This window comes from Pleuronectes platessa, chromosome 17, assembly GCF_947347685.1.
Source record: "Pleuronectes platessa chromosome 17, fPlePla1.1, whole genome shotgun sequence".
In the NCBI taxonomy this organism is placed as follows: Eukaryota; Metazoa; Chordata; class Actinopteri; order Pleuronectiformes; family Pleuronectidae; genus Pleuronectes; species Pleuronectes platessa.
The window spans coordinates 21994578-22021631 of NC_070642.1; the positions used below are offsets into that span (position 1 = coordinate 21994578).

A 27054-nucleotide genomic window follows, 5' to 3' on the forward strand; every position below is an offset into this window, starting at 1 on the left:
CACTAACATGTCTTACTTTCACCAAAGAGTTGGTTTGTGCCTCTGACAGTTTATTTGTTTTTCAGCAGGAGTAAAAAAAACTGGTGGAAGCAGGAAACATGAGTCCAGAAAGAACTGAGTCAGTTTGGGGGCGGAGCCAGACAAAGTGGCGGATCCAGGAATTCCAAAATAAAAGAGACAAACTTCATAATAGAAACATTCCACAGATCAAGAGTCAGTTTCACAGAACTGTGTTGAGTCTAATTATTCCTCTGGTGTCAGTTTGTCTCTCTCAGGATTACAGGGGAGTTGCTTTCCTCATTTCTTCCTATTTTCTGCTTCATTTTGACCTTTTTCTTTCAGATTATTGGGCTGAAACTTCAATGACTGTATGAAAGTAAGTTTCCAAGTGACTGAGCTGGTTGAGATCCAGTCGAGCGTCGTGCCGCAGAGCAGAGAGATGCACGGAGCAGCAAGAGGCCTGAGTCCTGAGCCTTAGTGGGGGGGGCCGAGGTGAACCCTGCAAACATCTGTCACAATAAATCACACACAGGCTCAGAGATGTGGAACCTGCAGGACATCCCGTTTAATAAAAGCAGTAAATATTGTTATGAATACTGATATTGACTGAGGTGGGGAAGGTTCATCTTGTTGCATGTAAATCAACATCATTTAAAAAGTCTCTCAACTCAAACCTGGAAGTATCAACCTGCAGTATCTACATCACAGCATGAAACACTAACATGTCTATAACAGCCGGCTCATCAAGCTAAACGTACTATATCTATATGAAGATAAACCATCTTATGATTATTATTATTACTTAGACACTGCAACAGTAGCTTAACCTACAGCTCCCCCTTCTGGCACTCTGGGCAAAACGCTTTTTACAAAACATTGGATCATATTCAATCATTCATATCATATCATCATACATTACATTTCCTTACATTTCATTTAGCTGATGCTTTTATCCAAAGCGACTTACACTAAGTGCATCAACCATGAGGGTTCAAACCCAGAACAGGAAGAATCAAGAAAGTACAATGTTCTATCAAATAACACGTCACCATTGTAATATATAAGAATAACAGCTGGATCAGAAGAACATGAAGATACAGAATAAAATATTCCAGCTTTTGAACGACAAACTTTAGGGAATCAATAAAATGGCTGAAAACTGGTTAAATCCAGTCCACACGATAAAAGTGACTTTTATATAAATCTTCACAGACTGTCGGGCCTTGGCAGTGGTTTAAACTAAATCAAAGTTTCATCTGGGAATGTTCCCACCTTTGTTTCTTTTCTATCTAATGAGAATCACATTATTACAAGTGACTTTGTTTTCACAGCGGAAAGTTGTAACAAATGATTCCTGATATAAAAATATCGATGTCAAATGAGACTCTACTATTGTATGAATGTGACGTTGGCATAGAGGCTGCTGGGATCAGCTGAGGGTCCAGTAGAAGAGGAGGGAGCTTCCACAGTGCTGAAGGCCACTGCAACATCACCACCCTGGATCTGTAGGATATACAATCAATCAATCAATCAATCAATCAATCAATCAGTCAATCATCTGTATAGCACCTTTCATCAGGTTAGTGTAGTTCAATGTGCTTCACAGAACACAACAAATACAAATTTGGGTAAGTATGATGAAAATTGATTACAAAAAAAGACACAACAGGATGTATTACACCACAGGTCAGGATGTGGCACAATTACATTACTGACAGAGAGACAACACAATGCGAATAATTATTGAAAAGTAAAATAACCTAATGCAGTGCTAACAAAACCATCACAGCATAACAACATGTATCAAAACACAAAGAAACACCCAGAACTTTAACTTTCATATTAAAACTTTAGAACTTATGATGACATCATTATTTCATGGCGTTATTACAAGATAAATAAAAACTTGGCGGAGGTATAAACTCTATAAGTGACATGTTAGTTTCATCTGTGAATGTTCTCACCTTGTTTCTTCTCCATCTGATGAGAATCACAACCAATATCACGATTGTGGCAAAACCCACAACCAGACGAATGTACCACCACCAATCTGTGAACAGAATGACAAGAGCTTCAGTTTCCTGTTCAGTCCAACTTCCTGTATTTACACATGTTGTTAACATGAACTCCATCAACACGCAGCAGCACAGAGATGAATGAGAGGTGCAGTGAATATTCAGTACCTGTTGTCATCTCATTGTTTCCTGGAGCTGGTTCGTTCTTTCCTTCTTAAGAAAAAGAAATGTGTTAACAAATGGAATTTATTGGATCAGGAGCAGTTCATCGTGTTCTGTGTTTTCTCACCTGATGATGGAGGGATGAAGGAAAACTTTTCCTCTTTGTCACGATGCTTCACTTTACATGTTAATGAGCTATAGTTCTTCATCTTGTGAACTAAATGGGATTTTGAGAAGCTCACATTGGCCGAGGAGGAAGACTGTGATGTCTTCAGGTCTTTGTTGTTTTCAGTCACATCTTTATTCATAAACAGCCACTTCACTGTGAGGACACAGAATCTACATGTGGACACAGAGCAGCTCAACGTCACCTCATCACTTCTCTTCTGCTCAGTCACTGGTGATGATGGAGATATTGTGAGAGAAAGATAACATGAGTGAAACTATGTCCATCAGAATGATCAGAATTATCATAATGTTTTTATGAAGAGACTCTTTTACTCACCGTTGACAACAGAGATAAAAAAGAGATGATCTTCATGTTTTTGTGTTGTCAGGTCAGACTGTCTGCAGGTGTATTGACCAGCATCTTCAGCTGTGACCTCACTAATAACCAGAGAACAGTTTGCAGAAAGACGTAGTCTGTCTGCTTTAGATTTGGAAATCTTAGATGTGTCGAGCTGCCTGTTTACAAACAGGTTTCCTCCTCTAGTCCCCTCTGAATCAATGAAGATCCACTCAGTAGCTCCACAGTTCACATGATCTTCTCTCACATGGTCACAAGACAAAGTGACTTCAGCTCCAGCTCTGATGATGATGAAGGAATATTGGGCAGCGAGCACTGTGGAGGAAATGAGAGAGACACAGCAACAATTAAACTGAACCAAGAAAAAGACTCATATTTTCATACACTTCTGAATGTGAGGATTCTTTTAGACAAAACTTTGTAAATTAAGACCAAATGGAGCATGACTGACAAGATAAACCTGAAAAACATCAACTACAGTTTTCTCCCTGCATTTGAATGCCTCAGCCAACCAGTCCAGTTCCAGTCTACGTGCTTTTGTCTCCAGACTCATGAGGTCACTCTGACACTTGATCACTGAAATCTAATCTGTTAAGTTTTCATTCGAGGAGACATCTGGTCAGAATCTGAAGAAATTCAGACTTGAAATGTGAGAGGCCAAAAACCTGAAACCTTGACCTTTAACCTCCAAATCTAACCAGTTAAACCGTGAGTTAATGGGCAGATCAAAATATGAGGAATGATCCAGTACACAAATATACACAAGTACAATATCAGAGTACTCATAAGTATCAGTCCCCTGAATGAGCCAGACTTGTGCCAAAACACATCAGTGAAACTCTTCACTTTTAAAAGCAAACACAAACAATCTGGTGTTATTCTTATTGTTCACACTGGTAAAGTTGTGTAAGTGTATTTATTCTCACCTGTAAATGGAATCAGCACCAGTAGCAGATGTAAAGACATTTTAATCCGTTTGATTTCATCCATTCTTCTTCTCTCTCTTCTCTGCTTCTCGGTTCTTAGTAAAAAGTGCAATGTGGTGTTAACTTCCTGTGGATCACTTCCCCTCAGTGACATGTCTCCTCTGTCGTCATGTGCTAGTTGCATGTAGAGAAAATATCCATCAGCACCGACTTTCCCCCGTCGACCAGAGACTGTGTGAATATCTGACGATGAACTAATGAGCAGCAGCGACTTTTAGATTCAGACACTTGTCACTCGTTCACATGAGTGATGCAAACATCAGGAGATTCAGTCCAAATAAAGGACGACACACGTCACCTCTGGAGCAGCTTCACATCTGGACTTTGATATTTTACAGGTGGTCCAGCTTGAATTTCTGTCTCTTGTTTATTGGTTTATTCCTGTGATAAAAAAACAATAACAAATTGCAAACTTATCTTGAAGTTACTGAATGAATGTAACTTATTCATGTTCATATTCAAACACATGGAGCCAAGAGCTATTTAACCATTTGTTCAGGTCACATGTGCATGGAGGATTTTTCTGTAATAAGATGTAATAACATTATTGACTTGGGCTTCAAAATGTTCACGTGAATCAAATGTGATTCTGTGGTTTCCAGCTGTGGATTGAACTTAGTTTGCCTGTGGACCAATAAAGTAAATGAAGAAGTAACCGTCCGTCATGTCTCAGAGTCGTTGTCATATATGGTCACATCTTTAACTTCACTGTGTCTGAAAATAAATCAACACATCATTCAGTGTGACGAGCATCACGGTTTCTTCAGTAGAAACGAGAAGCTGCCTCCCACTTCCTACTCATCTACTGAGAAAGAGAGAAAGAAAGAAAGAAATGTCTCCAGTCTTTATCATGAAATCTGTTGTTAACACACAAACAAAGACAAAACAAAATCCAATTTATTGATTAAATCTCATAAAAGTCCTAACTATAAATTTGGAACTCTGATTAACAATTAAAATAATAACTATAACGAAAATTACCATATAGATATTTAGCTAAGTTGAAGGATAAAGAGTTCTTGACAGTGTAGAGGTTGGTAAAATACACTTATGCAACATTAATAAAAAACATTTGTGAAAAAAAAACGTTTAACATGAAAGTGGCGACGCCGGCGAGCTAGTTCTGTCAGGCAACTCGAGCTGCGCTGTGCCAATCATGTGACATACGTCATGTGACATACCTCAATCTCCACAATCATCTATAATACACAGCCACCTCATCAGGTGGTCTATTTAACCAGAGAGACATTTCCCATCAACCCCTCTTGCTCACACTGCTGCTGCAGTATGGCCACCAGTTGCTTCAGCGTCTCAGCTGTTGACCAAGTGACCGTTGTTCCTCCGTGGGTCGTTTGTCTCAGTCCGAGTGAGTCCTCCATGAAGAAGTTCACTTTATTTACGACATGTAGGCTCGGTCCTTCCAGATTCACTACGTGTGAATCGGACGTCAGGCGTCTGCTCCACCAACGTCTCCCTCACCTCGGGATGTTGTCCCTCGGAGGCAGAGGAAGCACTGGATCCACTGGGGCTTCCATCCTGTTTCCTCTGCTGAATGAAGTCTGCTCTGAACGTTATGAATGAAACAATTCAGTCTCGTCACTCCAACAGGATTGGGAGCTGTAGTCCCATCTCCAGTCATGGGTTCACGGCTCCTGTCTCCTGACAACGTTCCCTTTCCCAAAGGAATCAAGTTCTAGCAGATCTCCTCAAAGCTTCACCATCCCTGCCAGAGCTGAGGCCAAACACCTGAATGCTGTTCCCCACACTCCCTAAGATGTGGCACAGCTACGCCTGCAGCACTCCATCATCCATGCTACTCACGCTATGTTGGACACCACAAGAAGGAACATTGACTCTCAAACATCATCATCACCTCGATGTTTTAATATGTAATCTCCGCTGCATAATTCCCTTGTTGCATTCCAGATCTCGGAGACCATCACGTCTCTGAGATCTGGGTTAGTCCCAGTCATGCTTCGTCCCCTCAAGTGCAGACACCTTGTGAGACCCATCTTCTGGTGCGGGTCCTTCTTCCCTCCTCCTCACACTTCTGCTCCTTCCTCCCGTCGGGCCCCACATGAGGGGGCGTGGCTGCCGGTGGACAAACCAGTCTCCGTGCTGGTGTGGGATGAGTGTCGTGTTGGGGCTGCACAGGTTGAAGAAGCTCAGTTGCCAGTGGTGAAGACACAATGTGAACGAAGCCAAGGGATTCACTGCACCCTGGTCCTGGTATATATCACGCTCCTGTCCATCCTGGGAGGGGGATCCCTCACATGTGGCTCTCTCTGAGGTTTCTACATTTCCCCCTGTATATGTTTTTTTTTGTTGGTAGTTTTCCCTTTCTCTCGTTGAGGGTTAAGGACAGGATGTCGCACTCGTTAAGCCCGATGAAATGAATCGTGTTTTGTGAATATTGGCTATACAAGCAAAATAACGGGTATGTGCTTTGCAGCCTGATTATATTGTTGCGTTTCAGGTGGTTTGCTGGACTTAAAGTGTTAAATTCTGGTGTATATGTTGCCATGTGTCAAGTATATTCTCCTGCAGGCCAATGTGCCTATGGAGAATGGCCACACCGCGGGGTGAATGGTGCACACATAGCAGATACCAATCTGTGCGTCAGGCTCCGAATTTGTGCAGTTTTGGGGGGTTACAAGTATTTGCTCATCACTTCCATCATTCCTGTGTAATCATATGGGGGAGTGATTAAGTTGGAGCCTAGAAGCCAAACACTAAATCTGTTGTAATGCTGCAATAAATGTTCAAACTTAAGTTGTCGGACTGAAATATAATAAAGTATAAAAACACAAATTACTAACGATGTACATACTAAATACAGATGTGTATGTGAGTATGCGTGTGTGTATCTGTGTGAGTCAGCGTGCTTCCAAAATGGCGGTTGGCCACACCGGAGATAACGGACTCCCCCATTTGGAATGTTTACGACATGTGTGTGTGTGGGGGGGGGGGGGGGGTCAGAGAGAGATGGGTGCTGAGATATGTGTGTGTCTGTGTTGGTGCCAAATTAGAGAAAGTTTCTAGATGCAAGTAAGGAAAGACTGAAGAGCATAACTAACATTAACTTCAAATAACTTGTAACCACAATATCACATCAACACAAATCAAACTTATAAACATCACAAGGAATCGAATAAACAGTCTTTGCTTTATTTATTAAATCCAGTTGTGTTAACTGTCCATGTAAAGGAAAAAAGAAGGTGCTGTCTGAAGTTCTGTGAAGTCGTCTTGCTGGTTGTGTGTCTCCTGTCTTTGTGGTTCTGTTGTGCATACAGCTCTGTTGCAGTTCTTCGTCAGGCCCTCGTGTGAAGGTTGGTAGAGCTTGGATTTGGAGGAGGCTTCTCTCGCTCGGTGAGTGGAAAGCTGCAGCTCTTGAACAGAGAGAGAGGTGTGCTCCTCTCGTAGAGGTGAATGGAAAGAGGTGAGCTAGAGAAGCCCGGCTTCACACCTCAGCGTTACATGGAAAGAGAATGAAGAGGGGGAGACCTGGCCTTATATTGCCCTGGTGACCTCACAGGTCATGGGGCCCAGAGTGACCAATAGGAGTTGAAACTTGTGTCTCTGGTCGGTTTTCACTCCTCTGTGTGAAGTTGAGGAATCCTGGGAGACTGACAAACACAGCAGATCAGTTCTAAACTGGACCTTTGTCAAATGACACTTTGCTGCAGAATAGAAACGATGGAACAGACATTGTTGATGAAATTGTGTAAAAACTTGCTGAAGCATTTTCACTGCAGCTGGATGAATGGACAGACGTCAGTGGAAAGACACAGCTTATTGCTCTGGTGAGAAACATTGATACTGATGCTGTGTTGCACTTGAATGAAAACGTATTTCAAATGAGGAACATTGTTGAAAAGAGTTTGAGAACCAGTGCTGTAGGTCACTGCATCACCTTCACCACCATCTTGAAACCATATTTATCATACTTCCTTATCAACATTTGTATTTGTGTTGTTCTGTGAAGCATGTTGAACTACACTAACCCGATGAAAGGTGCTGTACAGATGATTGATTGATTGATTGATTGATTGAATCATTGATTGATTGATTGATTGATTGATTGATTGATTGATTGATTGATTGATTGATTGACTGATTGATTGATTGATTGATTGATTGTATATCCTACAGATCCAGAGTGGTGATGATGCAGTGACCTACAGCACTGTGGAAGCTCCCTCCTCTTCTACTGGACCCTCAGCTGATCCCAGCAGCCATGGAGAGACTCGTCCCGGTGATTCCTCCATGAAGCAGCAGTGAAGACAGGTTGAGAGGACAGAGTCTGTGGGTCAATGAAATCAAAAGCCGGTTTATTTGACTCGTTGTGTCTTTAATTCACCTTGAGATGCTGTTTAGAGGTTATTTATTAATTATTATTGGGGGTTAATATTACACCTTCACATCATTCTGCTCTGTCCACTGCTCCCATCTAGTGCTCATTAACTAAACAACCACTAACATGTCTGACTTCCACCAAAGAGTTGGTTTGTGCCTCTGACAGTTTCTCTGTTTTTCAGCAGGAGTGAAAAAATCTGGTGGAAGCAGGAAACATGAGTCCAGAAAGAACTGAGTCAGTTTGGGGGCGGAGCCAGACAAAGGGGCGGATCCAGGAATTCCTAAATACAAGACAAGAGACAAACTTCATAATAGAAACACTCCACAGATCAAGAGTCAGCTTCACAGAACTGTGTTCAGTCTAATTATTCCTCTGGTGTCAGTTTGTCTCTCTGAGGATTACAGGGGAGTTGCTTTCCTCATTTCTTCCTATTTTCTGCTTCATTTTGACCTTTTTCTTTCAGACTATTGGGCTGAAACTTCAATGACTTTATGAAAGTAAGTTTCCCAGTGACTGAGCTGGTTGAGATCCAGTCGAGCGTCGTGCCGCAGACACTACGCGGGGGGGGGGGCGAGGTGAACCCTGCAAACATCTGTCTCAATAAAACACACACAGGCTCAGAGATGTGGAACCTGCAGGACATCCCGTTTAATAAAAGCACTGAATATTGTTATGAATACTGATATTGACTGAGGTGGGGAAGGTTCATCTTGTTGCATGTAAATCAACATCATTTAAAAAGTCTCTCAACTCAAACCTGGAAGTATCAACCTGCAGTATCTACATCACAGCCTGAAACACTAACATGTCTATAACAGCCGGCTCATCAAGCTAAACGTACGATATCTATATGAAGATAAACCATCTTATGATTATTATTATTACTTAAACACTGCAGCAGTAGCTTAACGTACAGCTCCCCCTTCTGGCACACTGGGCAAAACGCTTTTTACAACACATTGGTTCATATACAATCATTCATATCATTATACATTACATTTCCTTACATTTCATTTAGCTGATGCTTTTATCCAAAGCGAATTACAATAAGTGCATCAACCATGAGGGTTCAAACCCAGAACAGGAAGAATCAAGAAAGTACAATGTTCTTACAAATAACACGTCACCATTGTAATGTATAAGAATAACAGCTGGATCAGAAGAACATGAAGATACAGAATAAAATATTCCAGCTTTTGAACGACAAACGTCTAGAATCAATAAAATGGCTGAAAACTGGTTAAATCCAGTCCACACGATAAAAGTGACTTTTTATATAAAACTTCACAGACTGTCGGGCCTTGGCAGTGGTTTAAACTAAATCAAAGTTTTATCTGGGAATGTTCCCACCTTTGTTTCTTTTCTATCTAATGAGAATCACATTAATATGAGTGACTTTGTTTTCACAGCAGAAAGTTGTAACAAATGATTCCTGATATAAAAATATCGAAGTCAAATGAAACTCTACTATTGTATGAATGTGACGTTGGCATAGAGGCTGCTGGGATCAGCTGAGGGTCCAGTAGAAGAGGAGGGAGCTTCCACAGTGCTGAAGGCCACTGCAACATCACCACCCTGGATCTGTAGGATATACAATCAATCAATTAATCAATCAATCAATCAATCAATCAGTCAATCATCTGTACAGCACCTTTCATCAGGTTAGTGTAGTTCAATGTGCTTCACAGAACACAACAAATACAAATTTGGGTAAGTATGATAAAAATTGATTACAAAAAAAGACACAACAGGATGTAGTACACCACAGGTCAGGATGTGGCACAATTACATTACTGACAGAGAGACAACAAAATTCGAATAATTATTAAAAAGTAAAATAACCTAATGCAGTGCTAACAAAACCATCCCAGCATAACAACATGTATTAAAACACAAAGAAACACCCAGAACTTTAACTTTCATATTAAAACTTTAGAACTCATGATGACATCATTATTTCATGGCGTTATTACAAGATAAATAAAAACTTGGCGGAGGTATAAACTCTATAAGTGACATGTTAGTTTCATCTGTGAATGTTCTCACCTTGTTTCTTCTCCATCTGATGAGAATCACAACCAATATCACGATTGTGGCAAAACCCACAACCAGACGAATGTACCTCCACCAGTCTGTGAACAGAATGACAAGAGCTTTAGTTTCCTGTTCAGTCCAACTTCCTGTATTTACACATGTTGTTAACATGAACTCCATCAACACGCAGCAGCACAGAGATGAATGAGAGGTGCAGTGAATATTCAGTACCTGTTGTCATCTCATTGTTTCCTGGAGCTGGTTCGTTCTTTCCTTCTTAAGAAAAAGAAATGTGTTAACAAATGGAATTTATTGGATCAGGAGCAGTTCATCGTGTTCTGTGTTTTCTCACCTGATGACGGAGGGATGAAGGAAAACTTTTCCTCTTTGTAACCATCCTTCACTTTACATGTTAATGAGCTATAGTTCTTTATCTTCTGATCAAAATGGGATTTTGAGAAGCTCACAGTGGCCGAGCGGTGAGACTGTGATGTCTTCAGGTCTTTGTTGTTTTCAGTCACATCTTTATTCATAAACAGCCACTTCACTGTGAGGTCACAGTTACTACATGGTGACACAGAGCAGCTCAACGTCACCTCATCACTTCTCTTCTGCTCAGTCACTGGTGATGATGGAGATATTGTGAGAGAAAGATAACATGAGTGAAACTATGTCCATCAGAATGATCAGAATTATCATAATGTTTTTATGAAGAGACTCTTTTACTCACCGTTGACAACAGAGAGATCAACCAGACTACCTAAAAATGGTTGTGTTGCCAGGTCAGACTCTCTGCAGTTGTAATCACCAGCTTCTTCAGCTGTGACCTCACTAATAACCAGAGAACAGTTTGCAGCAAGACGTAGTCTGTCTGCTTTAGATTTGGAAATCTTAGATGTGTCGAGCTGCCTGTTTACAAACAGGTTTCCTCCTCTAGTCCCCTCTGAATCAGTGAAGATCCACTCATTAGCTCCACAGTTCACATGATCTTCTCTCACGTTGTCACAAGACAAAGTGACTTCAGCTCCAGCTCTGATGATGATTTTGGAATATTGGGCATCGAGCACTGTGGAGGAAATGAGAGAGAGACAGCAACAATTAAACTAAACCAAGATAAAGACTCATATTTTCATACACTTCTGAATGTGAGGATTCTTTTAGACATAACTTTGTAAATTAAGACCAAATGGATCATGACTGACAAGATAAACCTGAAAAACATCAACTACAGTTTTCTCCCTGCATTTGAATGCCTCAGCCAACCAGTCCAGTTCCAGTCTACGTACTTTTGTCTCCAGACTCATGAGGTCACTCTGACACTTGATCACTGAAATCTAATCTGTTAAGTTTTCATTCGAGGAGACAACTGGTCAGAATCTGAAGAAATTCAGATTTGAGATGTGTGAGAGGCCAAAAACCTGAAACCTTGACCTTTAACCTCCAAATCTAACCAGTTAAACCATGAGTTAATGGGAATATCAAAATATGAGGAATGATCCAGTACACAAATATACACAAGTACAATATCAGAGTACTCATAAGTATCAGTCCCCTGAATGAGCCAGACTTGTGCCACAACACATCAGTGAAACTCTTCACTTTTAAAAGCAAACACAAACAATCTGGTGTTATTCTTATTGTTCACACTGGTAAAGTTGTGTTAGTGTATTTATTCTCACCTGTAAATGGAATCAGCACCAGTAGCAGATGTAAAGACATTTTAATCCGTTTGATTTCATCCATTCTTCTTCTCTCTCTTCTCTGCTTCTCGGTTCTTAGTAAAAAGTGCAATGTGGGGTTTACTTCCTGTGGATCACTTCCCCTCAGTGACATGTCTCCTCTGTCGTCATGTGCTAGTTGCATGTAGAGAAAATATCCATCAGCACCGACTTTCCCCCGTCAGTTATTATTTATTTATTTGATTAGGACAGTGCACATTAATCAATATGTCAGCCAGAGCATCAATATAAATATGCCGGAGTTAGCTTAATTGCTCATTTTCATCCGTTGTCCTAAGGCAAGTCAAGAACATAAAAACAACATACCAGTATACAAAATAGATTAAAAAAACACTTTTACACACAAAATAGGTCCCCATATCAAGAGTCCATGTTAAAAAATTAGAATGACCAAAGGTTACATATGAGAGCAGTTTCTCTATCTTTTCTAAATACATTATATCCTGGAATACTGATAGCTGCTGTAGATGATGAATGTGTCAACCAACTTTCAGATACACCAAGTATGTCAATATTAGAGTCACTCAATAAATGTTCCATTTGCTCAGTTTTGTTGACAATGCTGCGAATGTTAATATGGCCCAGTAGAATTCCGCTTGGTTTAGATCGTGAGTCCCAAATGGTTTTGGCATTATTAAGGGTTTTAAAGAAAGGCATTTTGTGTTGCTTCTTAATTGCCGGATTTAGCGAATTTAGTTTTTTCTTTGTTGGATGAGTTACTTGAGGTTGTAGCACATTTTGTGAACATGTCCCATATTGTGGTGAGAACTCAGTTAGAGGTGGAGAAAGCCTGGCCTGGTATGATGGAAGCCCAGCTGGTGGAGACCCAGCAGGCACTGGTAGGGACCTGGCCTGGTATAGTAGAAGCCCATCTTGCTGTGGTGGGAGCCCAACCTGTTGTGGTGAGAGTCTGGCCTGGTGTAGCTCAGCTGGCAATGGTGGAGGCCCAGCTGGTGGTGGTGGGAGCCTGGCCTGGTGTGGTGGTAGCCCAGCTGGCAGTGGTGGTAGCCCAGCTAGCAATGGTGGAGGCCCAGCTAGCTGTGGTGGAGGCCCAGCTAGCAGTGGTGGAGGCCCAGCTAGCAGTGGTGGAGGCCCAGCTGGTGGTGGTGGGAGCCTGGCCTGGTGTGGTGGTAGCCCAGCTAGCAGTGCTGGTAGCCCAGCTAGCAATGGTGGAGGCCCAGCTAGCTGTGGTGGAGGCCCAGCTAGCAGTGGTGGAGGCCCAGCTAGCAGTGGTGGAGGCCCAGCTAGCAGTGGTGGAGGCCCAGCTGGTGGTGGTGGGAGCCTGGCCTGGTGTGGTGGTAGCCCAGCTGGCAGTGGTGGTAGCCCAGCTAGCAATGGTGGAGGCCCAGCTAGCTGTGGTGGAGGCCCAGCTAGCAGTGGTGGAGGCCCAGCTAGCAGTGGTGGAGGCCCAGCTAGCAGTGGTGGAGGCCCAGCTGGTGGTGGTGGGAGCCTGGCCTGGTGTGGTGGTAGCCCAGCTAGCAGTGCTGGTAGCCCAGCTAGCAGTGGTGGAGGCCCAGCTAGCAGTGGTGGTAGCCCAGCTAGCAGTGGTGGTAGCCCAGCTAGCAGTGGTGGAGGAGGCCCAGCTAGCAGTGGTGGAGGAGGCCCAGCTAGCAGTGGTGGAGGCCCAGCTGGTGGTGGTGGGAGCCTGGCCTGATGTGGTGGTAGCCCAGCTAGCAGTGGTGGTAGACCAGCTAGCAGTGGTGGAGGCCAAGCTAGCAGTGGTGGAAGCCCGGCTAGCATTTGTGAAGTTGTGTCACACGGTTTTCGCGGATGGCATCACGGTCAGAAAAATGGAGAGACCTGATGGGAAAACAACACGACGAGGCGTGGAGGCCACGACGAGGCATCTCCACTCCCTCCACTGCACTAACATGAATCCAAAACATTGAAGATATAGGAGCTGCCATCTTGCGCTGGTGATGTCATTTGGCAGTTTAAAAAACTGGATACAACAGGGACATATTTATGACCTGTTTATGTCAGCCCTGACATAAACAGGGCTGTTTATTTCCCTCAGGAGCTAGTAGAGCTCAAACCAGGATATAATCTTTGGAGTCATCAGGTGAACACCACTCACAGACGATCACATCGCTCTGTGTCTGCCGGATGTTAATTTGTCATAGATGTTTTTTTTTTTTTTTTCTATTCTGCCTCCCAGTGTCCAAGAAACCAACACTTGTCATTTGTTGTTGCAGTAGCAGTATGGTTACCAAGAGGAGGAGGAACGCTCCCTCAACTCTCTGGATGATAATCCAGCCTTCCCGCTCCTCGCCACTCGCCCAAGATCCAGGGAAAACCTCCTGGACCAAGACCGTCAGCTTCTCCAAAACCTGCTGTCCTTCTACCTTACCTCCCCTTCCTCCTCATCTTCCTCCTCCACCTCCTCTTCGTCCTCTCCCGTCACAGGGGAGCAGTGGCAGCAGCAGCAGCAGCAGCAGCAGCAGCAGCAGCAGCGCCGTCAGGCTTCCCCTCGCCGCTCTCCTCCTCATCCTCATCCTCCTCCTTCTTCCCGGAGCTAGACTTCCCTCTGGACTATGGGTCGACCAGAGACTGTGTGAATATCTGACGATGAACTAATGAGCAGCAGCGACTTTTAGATTCAGACACTTGTCACTCGTTCACATGAGTGATGCAAACATCAGGAGATTCAGTCCAAATAAAGGACGACACACGTCACCTCTGGAGCAGCTTCACATCTGGACTTTGATATTTTACAGGTGGTCCAGCTTGAATTTCTGTCTCATGTTTATCGGTTTATTCCTGTGTTAAAAAAACAATAACAAATTGCAAACTTATCTTGAAGTTACTGAATGAATGTAACTTATTCAGGTTCATATTCAAACACATGGAGCCAAGAGCTATTTAACCATTTGTTCAGGTCACATGTGCATGGAGGATCTTTCTGTAATAAGATTTAATAACATTAATGACTTGGGCTTCAAAATGTTCACGTGAATCAAATGTGATTCTGTGGTTTCCAGCTGTGGATTGAACTTAGTTTGCCTGTGGACCAATAAAGTAAATGAATAAGTAACCGTCCATCATGTCTCAGAGTCGTTGTCATATATGGTCACATCTTTAACTTCACTGTGTCTGAAAATAAATCAACACATCATTCAGTGTGACGAGCATCACGGTTTCTTCAGTAGAAACGAGAAGCTGCCTCCCACTTCCTACTCATTTACTGAGAAAGAGATGAAGAAAGAAATATCTCCAGTCTTTATTATGAAATCTGTTGTTAACACACAAACAAAGACGCAACAAAATCCAATTTATTCATTAAGTCTCATACAAGTCCTAACTATGAATTTGGAACTCTGATTAATAACTATAATGGAAATTACCATATAGATATTTAGCTAAGTTGAAGGATATAGAGTTTTTGACAGTGTAGAGGTTGGTAAAATACACTTATGCAACATTAATAAAAAACATTTGTGAAAGAAAAACATTTAATATGAAAGTGGCGACGCCGGCGAGCTAGTTCTGTCAGGCAACTCGAGCTGCGCTGTGCCAATCATGTGACATACGTCATGTGACCTCAATCTCCACAATCATCTATAATACACAGCCACCTCATCAGGTGGTCTATTTAACCAGAGAGACATTTCCCATCAACCCCTCTTGCTCACACTGCTGCTGCAGTATGGCCACCAGTTGCTTCAGCGTCTCAGCTGTTGACCAAGTGACCGTTGTTCCTCCGTGGGTCGTTTGTCTCAGTCCGAGTGAGTCCTCCATGAAGAAGTTCACTTTATTTACGACATGTAGGCTCGGTCCTTCCAGATTCACTACGTGTGAATCGGACGTCAGGCGTCTGCTCCACCAACGTCTCCCTCACCTCGGGATGTTGTCCCTCGGAGGCAGAGGAAGCACTGGATCCACTGGGGCTTCCATCCTGTTTCCTCTGCTGAATGAAGTCTGCTCTGAACGTTATGAATGAAACAATTCAGTCTCGTCACTCCAACAGGATTGGGAGCTGTAGTCCCATCTCCAGTCATGGGTTCGAGGCTCCTGTCTCCTGACAACGTTCCCTTTCCCAAAGGAATCAAGTTCTAGCAGATCTCCTCAAAGCTTCACCATCCCTGCCAGAGCTGAGGCCAAACACCTGAATGCTGTTCCCCACACTCCCTAAGATGTGGCACAGCTACGCCTGCAGCACTCCATCATCCATGCTACTCACGCTATGTTGGAAACCACAAGAAGGAACATTGACTCTCAAACATCATCTGCACCCTCGATGTTTTAATATCTAATCTCCACGCTGCATAATTCCCTTGTTGCATTCCAGATCTCGGAGACCATCAAGTCTCTGAGATCTGGGGTAGTCACAGTCATGCTTCGTCTCCTGAAGTGCAGACACCTTGTGAGACCCATCTTCCGGTGCGGGTCCTTCTTCCCTCCTCCTCACACTTCTGCTCCTTCCTCTCGTCGGTCCCCCCATGAGGGGCGTGGCTGCCGGTGGACAAACCAGTCTCCGTGCTGGTGTGGGATGAGTGTCGTGTTGGGGCTGCACAGGTTGAAGAAGCTCAGTTGCCAGTGGTGAAGACACAATGTGAACGAAGCCAAGGGATTCACTGCACCCTGGTCCTGGTACATATCACGCTCCTGTCCATCCTGGGAGGGGGATCCCTCACATGTGGCTCTCTCTGAAGTTTCTACATTTCTCCAGTAATCTAGAATAGAATTTAAAATTCTTCTCCTCACCTTCAAGGCCCTTAATAATATAGCGCCTTTTTACCTTAAAGAGCTGTTAGTACATTATCAACCCACTAGAGCACTCCGCTCCCAGAATTCAGGCCGTCGTCCCTAAAGTCTCTAAATGTAGAGTAGGAGCCAGAGCTTTCAGCCATCAAGCTCCTCTGCTGTGGAATAATCTACCACTTTCAGTTCGGGAGGCAGACACCATCTGTTCGTTAAAGAGTAGGCTCAAAACCTTCCTTTTTGATAAAGCTTATAGTTAGAGCTAATTAGTGCGCCAGAACGTTACTTGTTCTATTTTCTAAAATAGGAAGAGTTTAGTCTAAAAAGGCATAGAGGCTTTCATTGTACTATCATACAAACCAGTAGCCAGCCAGATTTACCTTGAGCCTCAGTGTAGCCTCAAGTTCGGCCTGTATCATTGTATCATTGATTACAAGGCAAAAAACCCTGATGACGCTAAGACGCAAAGGAAATTTATGACACATGACACAAGGAGCTTCTCTTTCCAGCTTCTCCTTCCTCTTCTCCATCCCCTTCCCCGGAATCCCTTTGCTTTATCACCCGCAGATACAGGCTCTCTGTGGCCGCACCATGGATTGCGGTTTGTGGATCGCAAATGGGGGTCGCGGTGGTGGATCCAGTGTGGCGGACCCTGTGTCGCGTTGGCATCGGGTACGGGCATTGGACCAGGACCGTGGCGGCGGCTCGTGGTGGGTGGCGGTGGACGGTGACCGAGGACTTGAGTGGCGTCTGGTCTGGATGGTGGATCGTGGTCCTGCTGGTTGCTGACCATGGACTGTGACTGCACCGGGACTGCTTGGCATGTCATGTTGGGGTTGTCCTTCGGGATGTCTACCCTCATCAATGCTGCTAGAGACTTTGATTACTGATGATGTTTTCCTGCACGTGGCATCTATTGCACTTCTGTCCGTCCTGGGAGAGGGATCCCTCACATGTGGCTCTGAGGTTTCTACATATTTTTACCTGTTAAAAGGGTTTTTAGTAGTTTTCCTTACTCTTGCTGAGGGTTAAGGACAGAGGATGTCACACCCTGTTAAAGCCCTATGAGATGAATTGTAATTTGTGAATTTGGGCTATACAAATAAAATTTTGACCTGCTACTTCCAGCTGCTGCTGTACTGACCGAGACGATGCTGGACACAAACACAGCAGATCAGTTCTAAACTGGACCTTTGTCAAATGACACTTTGCTGCAGAATAGAAACGATGGAACAGACATTGTTGATGAAGTTGAGTAAAAACTTGCTGAAGCATTTTCACTGCAGCTGGATGAATGGACAGACGTCAGTGGAAAGACACAGCTTATTGCTCTGGTGAGAAACATTGATACTGATGCTGTGTTGCACTTGAATGAAAACATATTTCAAAGGAGGAACATTGTTGAAAACAATTTGAGAACCAGTGCTGTAGGTCACTGCATCACCTTCACCACCATCTTGAAACCATATTTATCATACTTCCTTATCAACATTTGTATTTGTGTTGTTCTGTGAAGCATGTTGAACTACACTAACCCGATGAAAGGTGCTGTACAGATGATTGATTGATTGATTGATTGATTGATTGATTGATTGATTGATTGATTGATTGATGACTGATTCATTGATTGTATATGCTACAGATCCAGAGTGGTGATGATGCAGTGACCTACAGCACTGTGGAAGCTCCCTCCTCTTCTACTGGACCCTCAGCTGATCCCAGAAGCCATGGAGAGACTCGTCCCGGTGATTCCTCCATGAAGCAGCAGTGAAGACAGGTTGAGAGGACAGAGTCTGTGGGTCAATGAAATCAAAAGCCGGTTTATTTGACTCGTTGTGTCTGTAATTCACCTTGAGATGCTGTTTAGAGGTTATTTATTAATTATTATTGGGGGTTAATATTACACCTTCACATCATTCTGCTATGTCCACTGCTCCCATCTAGTGCTCATTAACTAAACAACCACTAACATGTCTTACTTCCACCAAAGAGTTGGTTTGTGCCTCTGACAGTTTCTCTGTTTTTCAGCAGGAGTGAAAAAATCTGGTGGAAGCAGGAAACATGAGTCCAGAAAGAACTGATCAGTTTGGGGGCGGAGCCAGGAATTCCTAAATACAAGACAAGAGACAAACTTCATAATAGAAACACTCCACAGATCAAGAGTCAGTTTCACAGAACTGTGTTCAGTCTAATTATTCCTCTGGTGTCAGTTTGTCTCTCTGAGGATTACAGGGGAGTTGCTTTCCTCATTTCTTCCTATTTTCTGCTTCATTTTGACCTTTTTCTTTCAGATTATTGGGCTGAAACTTTAATGACTGTATGAAAGTAAGTTTGGGGGGGGGCGAGGTGAACCCTGCAAACATCTGTCTCAATAAAACACACACAGGCTCAGAGATGTGGAACCTGCAGGACATCCCGTTTAATAAAAGCAGTAAATATTGTTATGAATACTGATATTGACTGAGGTGGGGAAAGTTCATCTTGTTGCATGTAAATCAACATCATTTAAAAAGTCTCTCAACTCAAACCTGGAAGTATCAACCTGCAGTATCTACATCACAGCATGAAACACTAACATGTCTATAACAGCCGGCTCATCAAGCTAAACGTACGATATCTATATGAAGTTAAACCATCTTATGATTATTATTATTACTTAAACACTGCAGCAGTAGCTAAACCTACAGCTCCCCCTCTGGCACACTGGGCAAAACGCTTTTTACAACACATTGGATCATATACAATCATTCATATCATCATACATTACATTTCCTTACATTTCATTTAGCTGATGCTTTTATGCAAAGCGAATTACAATAAGTGCATCAACCATGAGGGTACAAACCCAGAACAGGAAGAATCAAGAAAGTACAATGTTCTATCAAATAACACGTCACCATTGTAATGTATAAGAATAACAGCTGGATCAGAAGAACATGAAGATACAGAATAAAATATTCCAGCTTTTAGACGACAAACGTCTAGAATCAATAAAATGGCTGAAAACTGGTTAAATCCAGTCCACACGATAAAAGTGACTTTTTATATAAATCTTCACAGACTGTCGGGCCTTGGCAGTGGTTTAAACTAAATCAAAGTTTCATCTGGGAATGTTCCCACCTTAGTTTCTTTTCTATCTAATGAGAATCACATTATTACAAGTGACTTTGTTTTCACAGCGGAAAGTTGTAACAAATGATTCCTGATATAAAAATATCGATGTCAAATGTGACTCTACTATTGTATGAATGTGACGTTGGCATAGAGGCTGCTGGGATCAGCTGAGGGTCCAGTAGAAGAGGAGGGAGCTTCCACAGTGCTGAAGGCCACTGCAACATCACCACCCTGGATCTGTAGGATATACAATCAATCAATCAATCAATCAGTCAATCAATCAATCATTCAATCAATAAATCAATCAATCATCTGTATAGCACCTTTCATCAGGTTAGTGTAGTTCAATGTGCTTCACAGAACACAACAAATACAAATGTAGATGAGGTAGTATGATAAAAATGGGTTTTAAAAAAAGACACAACAGGATGTAGCACGGTTACCATAGTGAGAGACAGACAACACAATGCAAATAATTATTGAAAAGTAAAATAACCTAATGCAGTGCTAACAAAACCATAACAGCATAACAACATGTATCAAAACACAAAGAAACATCCAGAACTTTAACTTTTACATTAAAACTTTAGAACTCATGATGACATCATTATTTCATGGTGTTATTACAAGATAAATAAAAACTTGGCGGAGGTATAAACTCTATAAGTGACATGTTAGTTTCATCTGTGAATGTTCTCACCTTGTTTCTTCTCCATCTGATGAGACTCACAACCAATATCACGATTGTGACAAAACCCACAACCAGACGAATGTACCACCACCAGTCTGTGAACAGAATGACAAGAGCTTCAGTTTCCTGTTCAGTCCAACTTCCTGTATTTACACATGTTGTTAACATTAAATCCATCAACACGCAGCAGCACAGAGATGAATGAGAGGTGCAGTGAATATTCAGTACCTGTTGTCATCTCTTTGTTTCCTGGACCTGGTTCGTTCTTTCCTTCTTAAGAAAAAGAAATGTGTTAACAAATGGAATTTATTGGATCAGGAGCAGTTCATCGTGTTCTGTGTTTTCTCACCTGATGACGGAGGGATGAAGGAAAACTTTTCCTCGTTGTAACCATCATTCACTTTACATGTTAATGAGCTATAGTTCTTCATGCTGTTAACAAAATGGGATTTTGAGAAGCTCACAGTGGCCGAGGAGGAAGACTGTGATGTCTTCAGGTCTTTGTTGTTTTCAGTCACATCTTTATTCATAAACAGCCACTTCACTGTGAGGTCACAGATTCTACATGTGGACACAGAGCAGCTCAACGTCACCTCATCACTTCTCTTCTGCTCAGTCACTGGTGATGATGGAGATATTGTGAGAGAAAGATAACATGAGTGAAACTATGTCCATCAGAATGATCAGAATTATCATAATGTTTTCATGAAGAGACTCTTTTACTCACCGTTGACAACAGAGAAATAAACCTGATGATCTTCATATGGTTGTGTTGTCAGGTTAAACTGTCTGCAGGTGTATTGACCAGCATCTTCAGCTGTGACCTCCCTAATAACCAGAGAACAGTTTGCAGCAAGACGTAGTCTGTCTGCTTTAGATTTGGAAATCTCAGATGTGTCGAGCTGCCTGTTTACAAACAGCTTTACTGTTCTAGTCCCCTCTGAATCACTGAAGAGCCACTCAGTAGCTCCACAGTTCACATGATCTTCTCTCACATGTCCACAAGACAAAGTGACTTCAGCTCCAGCTCTGATGATGATGTAGGAAAATTGGGCATCGAGCACTGTGGAGGAAATGAGAGAGAGACAGCAACAATTAAACTAAACCAAGAAAAAGACTCATATTTTCATACACTTCTGAATGTGAGGATTATTTTAGACATAACTTTGTAAATTAAGACAAAATGGAGCTTGACTGACAAGATAAACCTGAAAAACATCAACTACAGTTTTCTCCCTGCATTTGAATGCCTCATCTAACCAGTCCAGTTCCAGTCTACGTACTTTTGTCTCCAGACTCATGAGGTCACTCTGACACTTGATCACTGAAATCTAATCTGTTAAGTTTTCATTGGAGGAGACAACTGGTCAGAATCTGAAGAAATTCAGACTTGAAATGTGAGAGAGGCCAAAAACCTGAAACCTTGACCTTTAACCACCAAATCTAACCAGTTAAACCGTGAGTTAATGGGCAGATCAAAATATGAGGAATGATCCAGTACACAAATATACACAAGTACAATATCAGAGTACTCATAAGTATCAGTCCCCTGAATGAGCCAGACTTGTGCCCCAACACATCAGTGAAACTCTTCACTTTTAAAAGCAAACACAAACAATCTGGTGTTATTCTTATTGTTCACACTGGTAAAGTTGTGTTAGTGTATTTATTCTCACCTGTAAATGGAATCAGCACCAGTAGCAGATGTAAAGACATTTGAATCCGTTTGATTTCATCCATTCTTCTTCTTTCTCTCCTCTGCTTCTCGGTTCTTAGTAAAAAGTGCAATGTGGTGTTTACTTCCTGAGGATCACTTCCCCTCAGTGACATGTCTCCTCTGTCGTCATGTGCTAGTTGCATGTAGAGAAAATATCCATCAGCACCGACTTTCCCCCGTCGACCAGAGACTGTGTGAATATCTGACGATGAACTAATGAGCAGCAGCGACTTTTAGATTCAGACACTTGTCACTCGTTCACATGAGTGATGCAAACATCAGGAGATTCAGTCCAAATAAAGGACGACACACGTCACCTCTGGAGCAGCTTCACATCTGGACTTTGATATTTTACAGGTGGTCCAGCTTGAATTTCTGTCTCATGTTTATCGGTTTATTCCTGTGTTAAAAAAAACAATAACAAATTGCAAACTTATCTTGAAGTTACTGAATGAATGTAACTTATTCAGGTTCATATTCAAACACATGGAGCCAAGAGCTATTTAACCATTTGTTCAGGTCACATGTGCATGGAGGATTTTTCTGTAATAAGATTTAATAACATTATTGACTTGGGCTTCAAAATGTTCACGTGAATCAAATGTGATTCTGTGGTTTCCAGCTGTGGATTGAACTTAGTTTGCCTGTGGACCAATAAAGTAAATGAAGAAGTAACCGTCCATCATGTCTCAGAGTCGTTGTCATATATGGTCACATCTTTAACTTCACTGTGTCTGAAAATAAATCAACACATCATTCAGTGTGACGAGCATCACGGTTTCTTCAGTAGAAACGAGAAGCTGCCTCCCACTTCCTACTCATCTACTGAGAAAGAGAGAACGAAAGAAAGAAATGTCTCCAGTCTTTATTATGAAATCTGTTGTTAACACACAAACAAAGACACAACAAAATCCAATTTATTCATTAAGTCTCATACAAGTCCTAACTATGAATTTGGAACTCTGATTAACAATTAAATTAATAACTATAATGGAAATTACCATATAGATATTTAGCTAAGTTGAAGGATATAGAGTTTTTGACAGTGTAGAGGTTGGTAAAATACACTTATGCAACATTAATTAAAAAAACATTTGTGAAAGAAAAACATTTAATATGAAAGTGGCGACGCCGGCGAGCTAGTTCTGTCAGGCAACTCGAGCTGCGCTGTGCCAATCATGTGACATACGTCATGTGACATACCTCAATCTCCACAATCATCTATAATACACAGCAACCTCATCAGGTGGTCTATTTAACCAGAGAGACATTTCCCATCAACCCCTCTTGCTCACACTGCTGCTGCAGTATTGCCACCAGTTGCTTCAGCGTCTCAGCTGTTGACCAAGTGACTGTTGTTCCTCTGTGGGTCGTTTGTCTCAGTCCGAGTGAGTCCTCCATGAAGAAGTTCACTTTATTTACGACATGTAGGCTCGGTCCTTCCAGATTCACTACGTGTGAATCGGACGTCAGGCGTCTGCTCCACCAACGTCTCCCTCACCTCGGGATGTTGTCCCTCGGAGGCAGAGGAAGCACTGGATCCACCGGGGCTTCCATCCTGTTTCCTCTGCTGAATGAAGTCTGCTCTGAACGTTATGAATGAAACAATTCAGTCTCGTCACTCCAACAGGATTGGGAGCTGTAGTCCCATCTCCAGTCATGGGTTCGAGGCTCCTGTCTCCTGACAACGTTCCCTTTCCCAAAGGAATCAAGTTCTAGCAGATCTCCTCAAAGCTTCACCATCCCTGCCAGAGCTGAGGCCAAACACCTGAATGCTGTTCCCCACACTCCCTAAGATGTGGCACAGCTACGCCTGCAGCACTCCATCATCCATGCTACTCACGCTATGTTGGACACCACAAGAAGGAACAGTGACTCTCAAACATCATCTGCACCCTCGATGTTTTAATATGTAATCTCCGCTGCATAATTCCCTTGTTGCATTCCAGATCACGGAGACCATCACGTCTCTGAGATCTGGGGTAGTCACAGTCATGCTTCGTCCCCTCAAGTGCAGACACCTTGTGAGACCCATCTTCTGGTGCGGGTCCTTCTTCCCTCCTCCTCACACTTCTGCTCCTTCCTCTCGTCGAGCCCCACATGAGGGGCGTGGCTGCCGGTGGACAAACCAGTCTCCGTGCTGGTGTGGGATGAGTGTCGTGTTGGGGCTGCACAGGTTGAAGAAGCTCAGTTGTCAGTGGTGAAGACACAATGTGAACGAAGCCAAGGGATTCACTGCACCCTGGTCCTGGTATATATCACGCTCCTGTCCATCCTGGGAGGGGGATCCCTCACATGTGGCTCTCTCTGAGGTTTCTACATTTCTCCAGTAATCTAGAATAGAATTTAAAATTCTCCTCCTCACCTTCAAGGCCCTTAATAATATAGCGCCTTTTTACCTTAAAGAGCTGTTAGTACCTTATCAACCCACTAGAGCACTCCGCTCCCAGAATTCAGGCTGTTGTCCCTAAAGTCTCTAAATGTAGAGTAGGAGCCAGAGCTTTCAGCCATCAAGCTCCTCTGCTGTGGAATAATCTACCACTTTCAGTTCGGGAGGCAGACACCATCTGTTCGTTAAAGAGTAGGCTCAAAACCTTCCTTTTTGATAAAGCTTACAGTTAGAGCTAATTAGCGCCAGAACGTTACTTGTTCTATTTTCTAAAATAGGAAGAGTTTAGTCTAAAAAGGCATAGAGGCTTTCATTGTACTATCATACAAACCAGTAGCCAGCCAGATTTACCTTGAGCCTAAGTGTAGCCTCAAGTTCGGCCTGTATCATTGTATCATTGATTACAAGGCAAAAAACCCTGATGACGCTAAGACGCAAAGGAAATTTATGACACATGACACAAGGAGCTTCTCTTTCCAGCTTCTCCTTCCTCTTCTCCATCCCTATCCCCCTTCCCCGGAATCCCTTTGCTTTATCACCCGCAGATCCAGGGCCTCTGTGGCCGCACCATGGATTGCGGTTTGTGGATCGCAAATGGGGGTCGCGGTGTTGGATCCAGTGTGGCGGACCCTGTGTCGCGTTGGCATCGGGTACGGGCATTGGACCAGGACCGTGGCGGCGGCTCGTGGTGGGTGGCGGTGGACGGTGACCAAGGACTTGAGTGGCGTCTGGTCTGGATGGTGGATCGTGGTCCTGCTGGTTGCTGACCATGGACTGTGATTGCAGCGGGACTGCTTGGCATGTCATGTTGGGGTTGTCCTTCGGGATGTCTACCCTCATCAATGCTGCTAGAGACTTTAATCTTGATGATGTTTTCCTGCACTTGGCATCTATTGCACTTCTGTCCGTCCTGGGAGAGGGATCCCTCACATGTGGCTCTGAGGTTTCTACATATTTTTACCTGTTAAAAGGGTTTTTAGTAGTTTTCCTTACTCTTGCTGAGGGTTAAGGACAGAGGATGCCACACCCTGTTAAAGCCCTATGAGACGAATTGTAATTTGTGAATATGGGCTATACAAATAAAATTTGATTGATTGATTGATTGATGAAGAAGATTTTTTAATGGGATTTACTTCAACGAGCTGCAATCCGCAAAAAGCATTGTGCACTTTCTGATGGAAAAGTGATCAAACAGTTGCATGAAGCCAGAGCAGCTGCAGCGACATCTCAACACAACACATCAGTGTCATGTCGGTAACACACCAGAGTTTCTCAGGAAGAAACAGTCTGACTTCATAGTTTCACAAGAAACGATGTGAAAAGTCTCCAGAACATCAGCCACAGCACTGGAGGCTTCTCATGAAGCCAAAAGGCCTTTCACCACAGCTGAGGACCTGCTACTTCCAGCTGCTGCTGTACTGACCGAGACGATGCTGGACACAAACACAGCAGATCAGTTCTAAACTGGACCTTTGTCAAATGACACTTTGCTGCAGAATAGAAACGATGGAACAGACATTGTTGATGAAGTTGAGTAAAAACTTGCTGAAGCATTTTCACTGCAGCTGGATGAATGGACAGACGTCAGTGGAAAGACACAGCTTATTGCTCTGGTGAGAAACATTGATACTGATGCTGTGTTGCACTTGAATGAAAACGTATTTCAAATGAGGAACATTGTTGAAAAGAGTTTGAGAACCAGTGCTGTAGGTCACTGCATCACCTTCACCACCATCTTGAAACCATATTTATCATACTTCCTTATCAACATTTGTATTTTTGTTGTTCTGTGAAGCATGATGAACTACACTAACCCGATGAAAGGTGCTGTACAGATGATTGATTGATTGATTGATTGATTGAATCATTGATTGATTGATTGATTGATTGATTGATTGATTGATTGATTGATTGACTGATTGATTGACTGATTGATTGATTGTATATCCTACAGATCCAGGGTGGTGATGATGCAGTGACCTACAGCACTGTGGAAGCTCCCTCCTCTTCTACTGGACCCTCAGCTGATCCCAGCAGCCATGGAGAGACTCGTCCCGGTGATTCCTCCATGAAGCAGCAGTGAAGACAGGTTGAGAGGACAGAGTCTGTGGGACAATGAAATCAAAAGCCGGTTTATTTGACTCGTTGTGTCTGTAAGTCACCTTGAGATGCTGTTTAGAGGTTATTTATTAATTATTATTGGGGGTTAATATTTCACCTTCACATCATTCTGCTCTGTCCACTGCTCCCATCTAGTGCTCATTAACTAAACAACCACTAACATGTCTTACTTTCACCAAAATGATGGTTTGTGCCTCTGACAGTTTCTCTGTTTTTCAGCAGGAGTGAAAAAATCTGGTGGAAGCAGGAAACATGAGTCCAGAAAGAACTGAGTCAGTTTGGGGGCGGAGCCGGACAAAGGGGCGGATCCAGGAATTCCAAAATACAGGAGACAAACTTCATAATAGAAACACTCCACAGATCAAGAGTCAGTTTCACAGAACTGTGTTCAGTCTAATTATTCCTCTGGTATCAGTTTGTCTCTCTGAGGATTACAGGGGAGTTGCTTTCCTCATTTCTTCCTATTTTCTGCTTCATTTTGACCTTTTTCTTTCAGACTATT

At 42.8% G+C, this 27054-nt stretch overlaps 2 protein-coding genes across 7 annotated transcripts; both read right to left on the minus strand.

Moving 5' to 3' along the window:
• Positions 1-541: 541 nt before the first annotated feature.
• On the minus strand, positions 542-22367 carry LOC128460397 (uncharacterized). 5 transcript variants are annotated; one of them, XM_053445571.1, is made up of 6 exons: positions 22002-22362; positions 2683-3018; positions 2305-2574; positions 2184-2228; positions 1965-2050; positions 542-1503 (listed from the first exon to the last, which is right to left on the minus strand). In XM_053445571.1, the coding sequence occupies exons 1-6, from the start codon at positions 22183-22185 to the stop codon at positions 1390-1392; spliced, it is 1035 nt and encodes a 344-aa protein (XP_053301546.1). In that variant the 5' UTR covers positions 22186-22362; the 3' UTR covers positions 542-1389. The 5 variants fall into 5 exon arrangements, with proteins under 5 accessions (XP_053301546.1, XP_053301548.1, XP_053301545.1 ...); XM_053445573.1 differs by lacking the exon at positions 22002-22362 and adding an exon at positions 3630-3910 and having other exon boundaries at positions 2184-2225; XM_053445570.1 differs by lacking the exon at positions 22002-22362 and adding an exon at positions 3630-3910.
• Positions 8671-11985, minus strand: LOC128460398 (uncharacterized). Of its 2 annotated transcripts, none has more exons than XM_053445576.1 (6): positions 11760-11985; positions 10811-11146; positions 10433-10702; positions 10312-10353; positions 10093-10178; positions 8671-9627 (listed from the first exon to the last, which is right to left on the minus strand). In XM_053445576.1, the coding sequence occupies exons 1-6, from the start codon at positions 11941-11943 to the stop codon at positions 9514-9516; spliced, it is 1032 nt and encodes a 343-aa protein (XP_053301551.1). In that variant the 5' UTR covers positions 11944-11985; the 3' UTR covers positions 8671-9513. The 2 variants fall into 2 exon arrangements, with proteins under 2 accessions (XP_053301551.1, XP_053301550.1); XM_053445575.1 differs by having other exon boundaries at positions 10312-10356.
• Positions 22368-27054: the final 4687 nt, after the last annotated feature.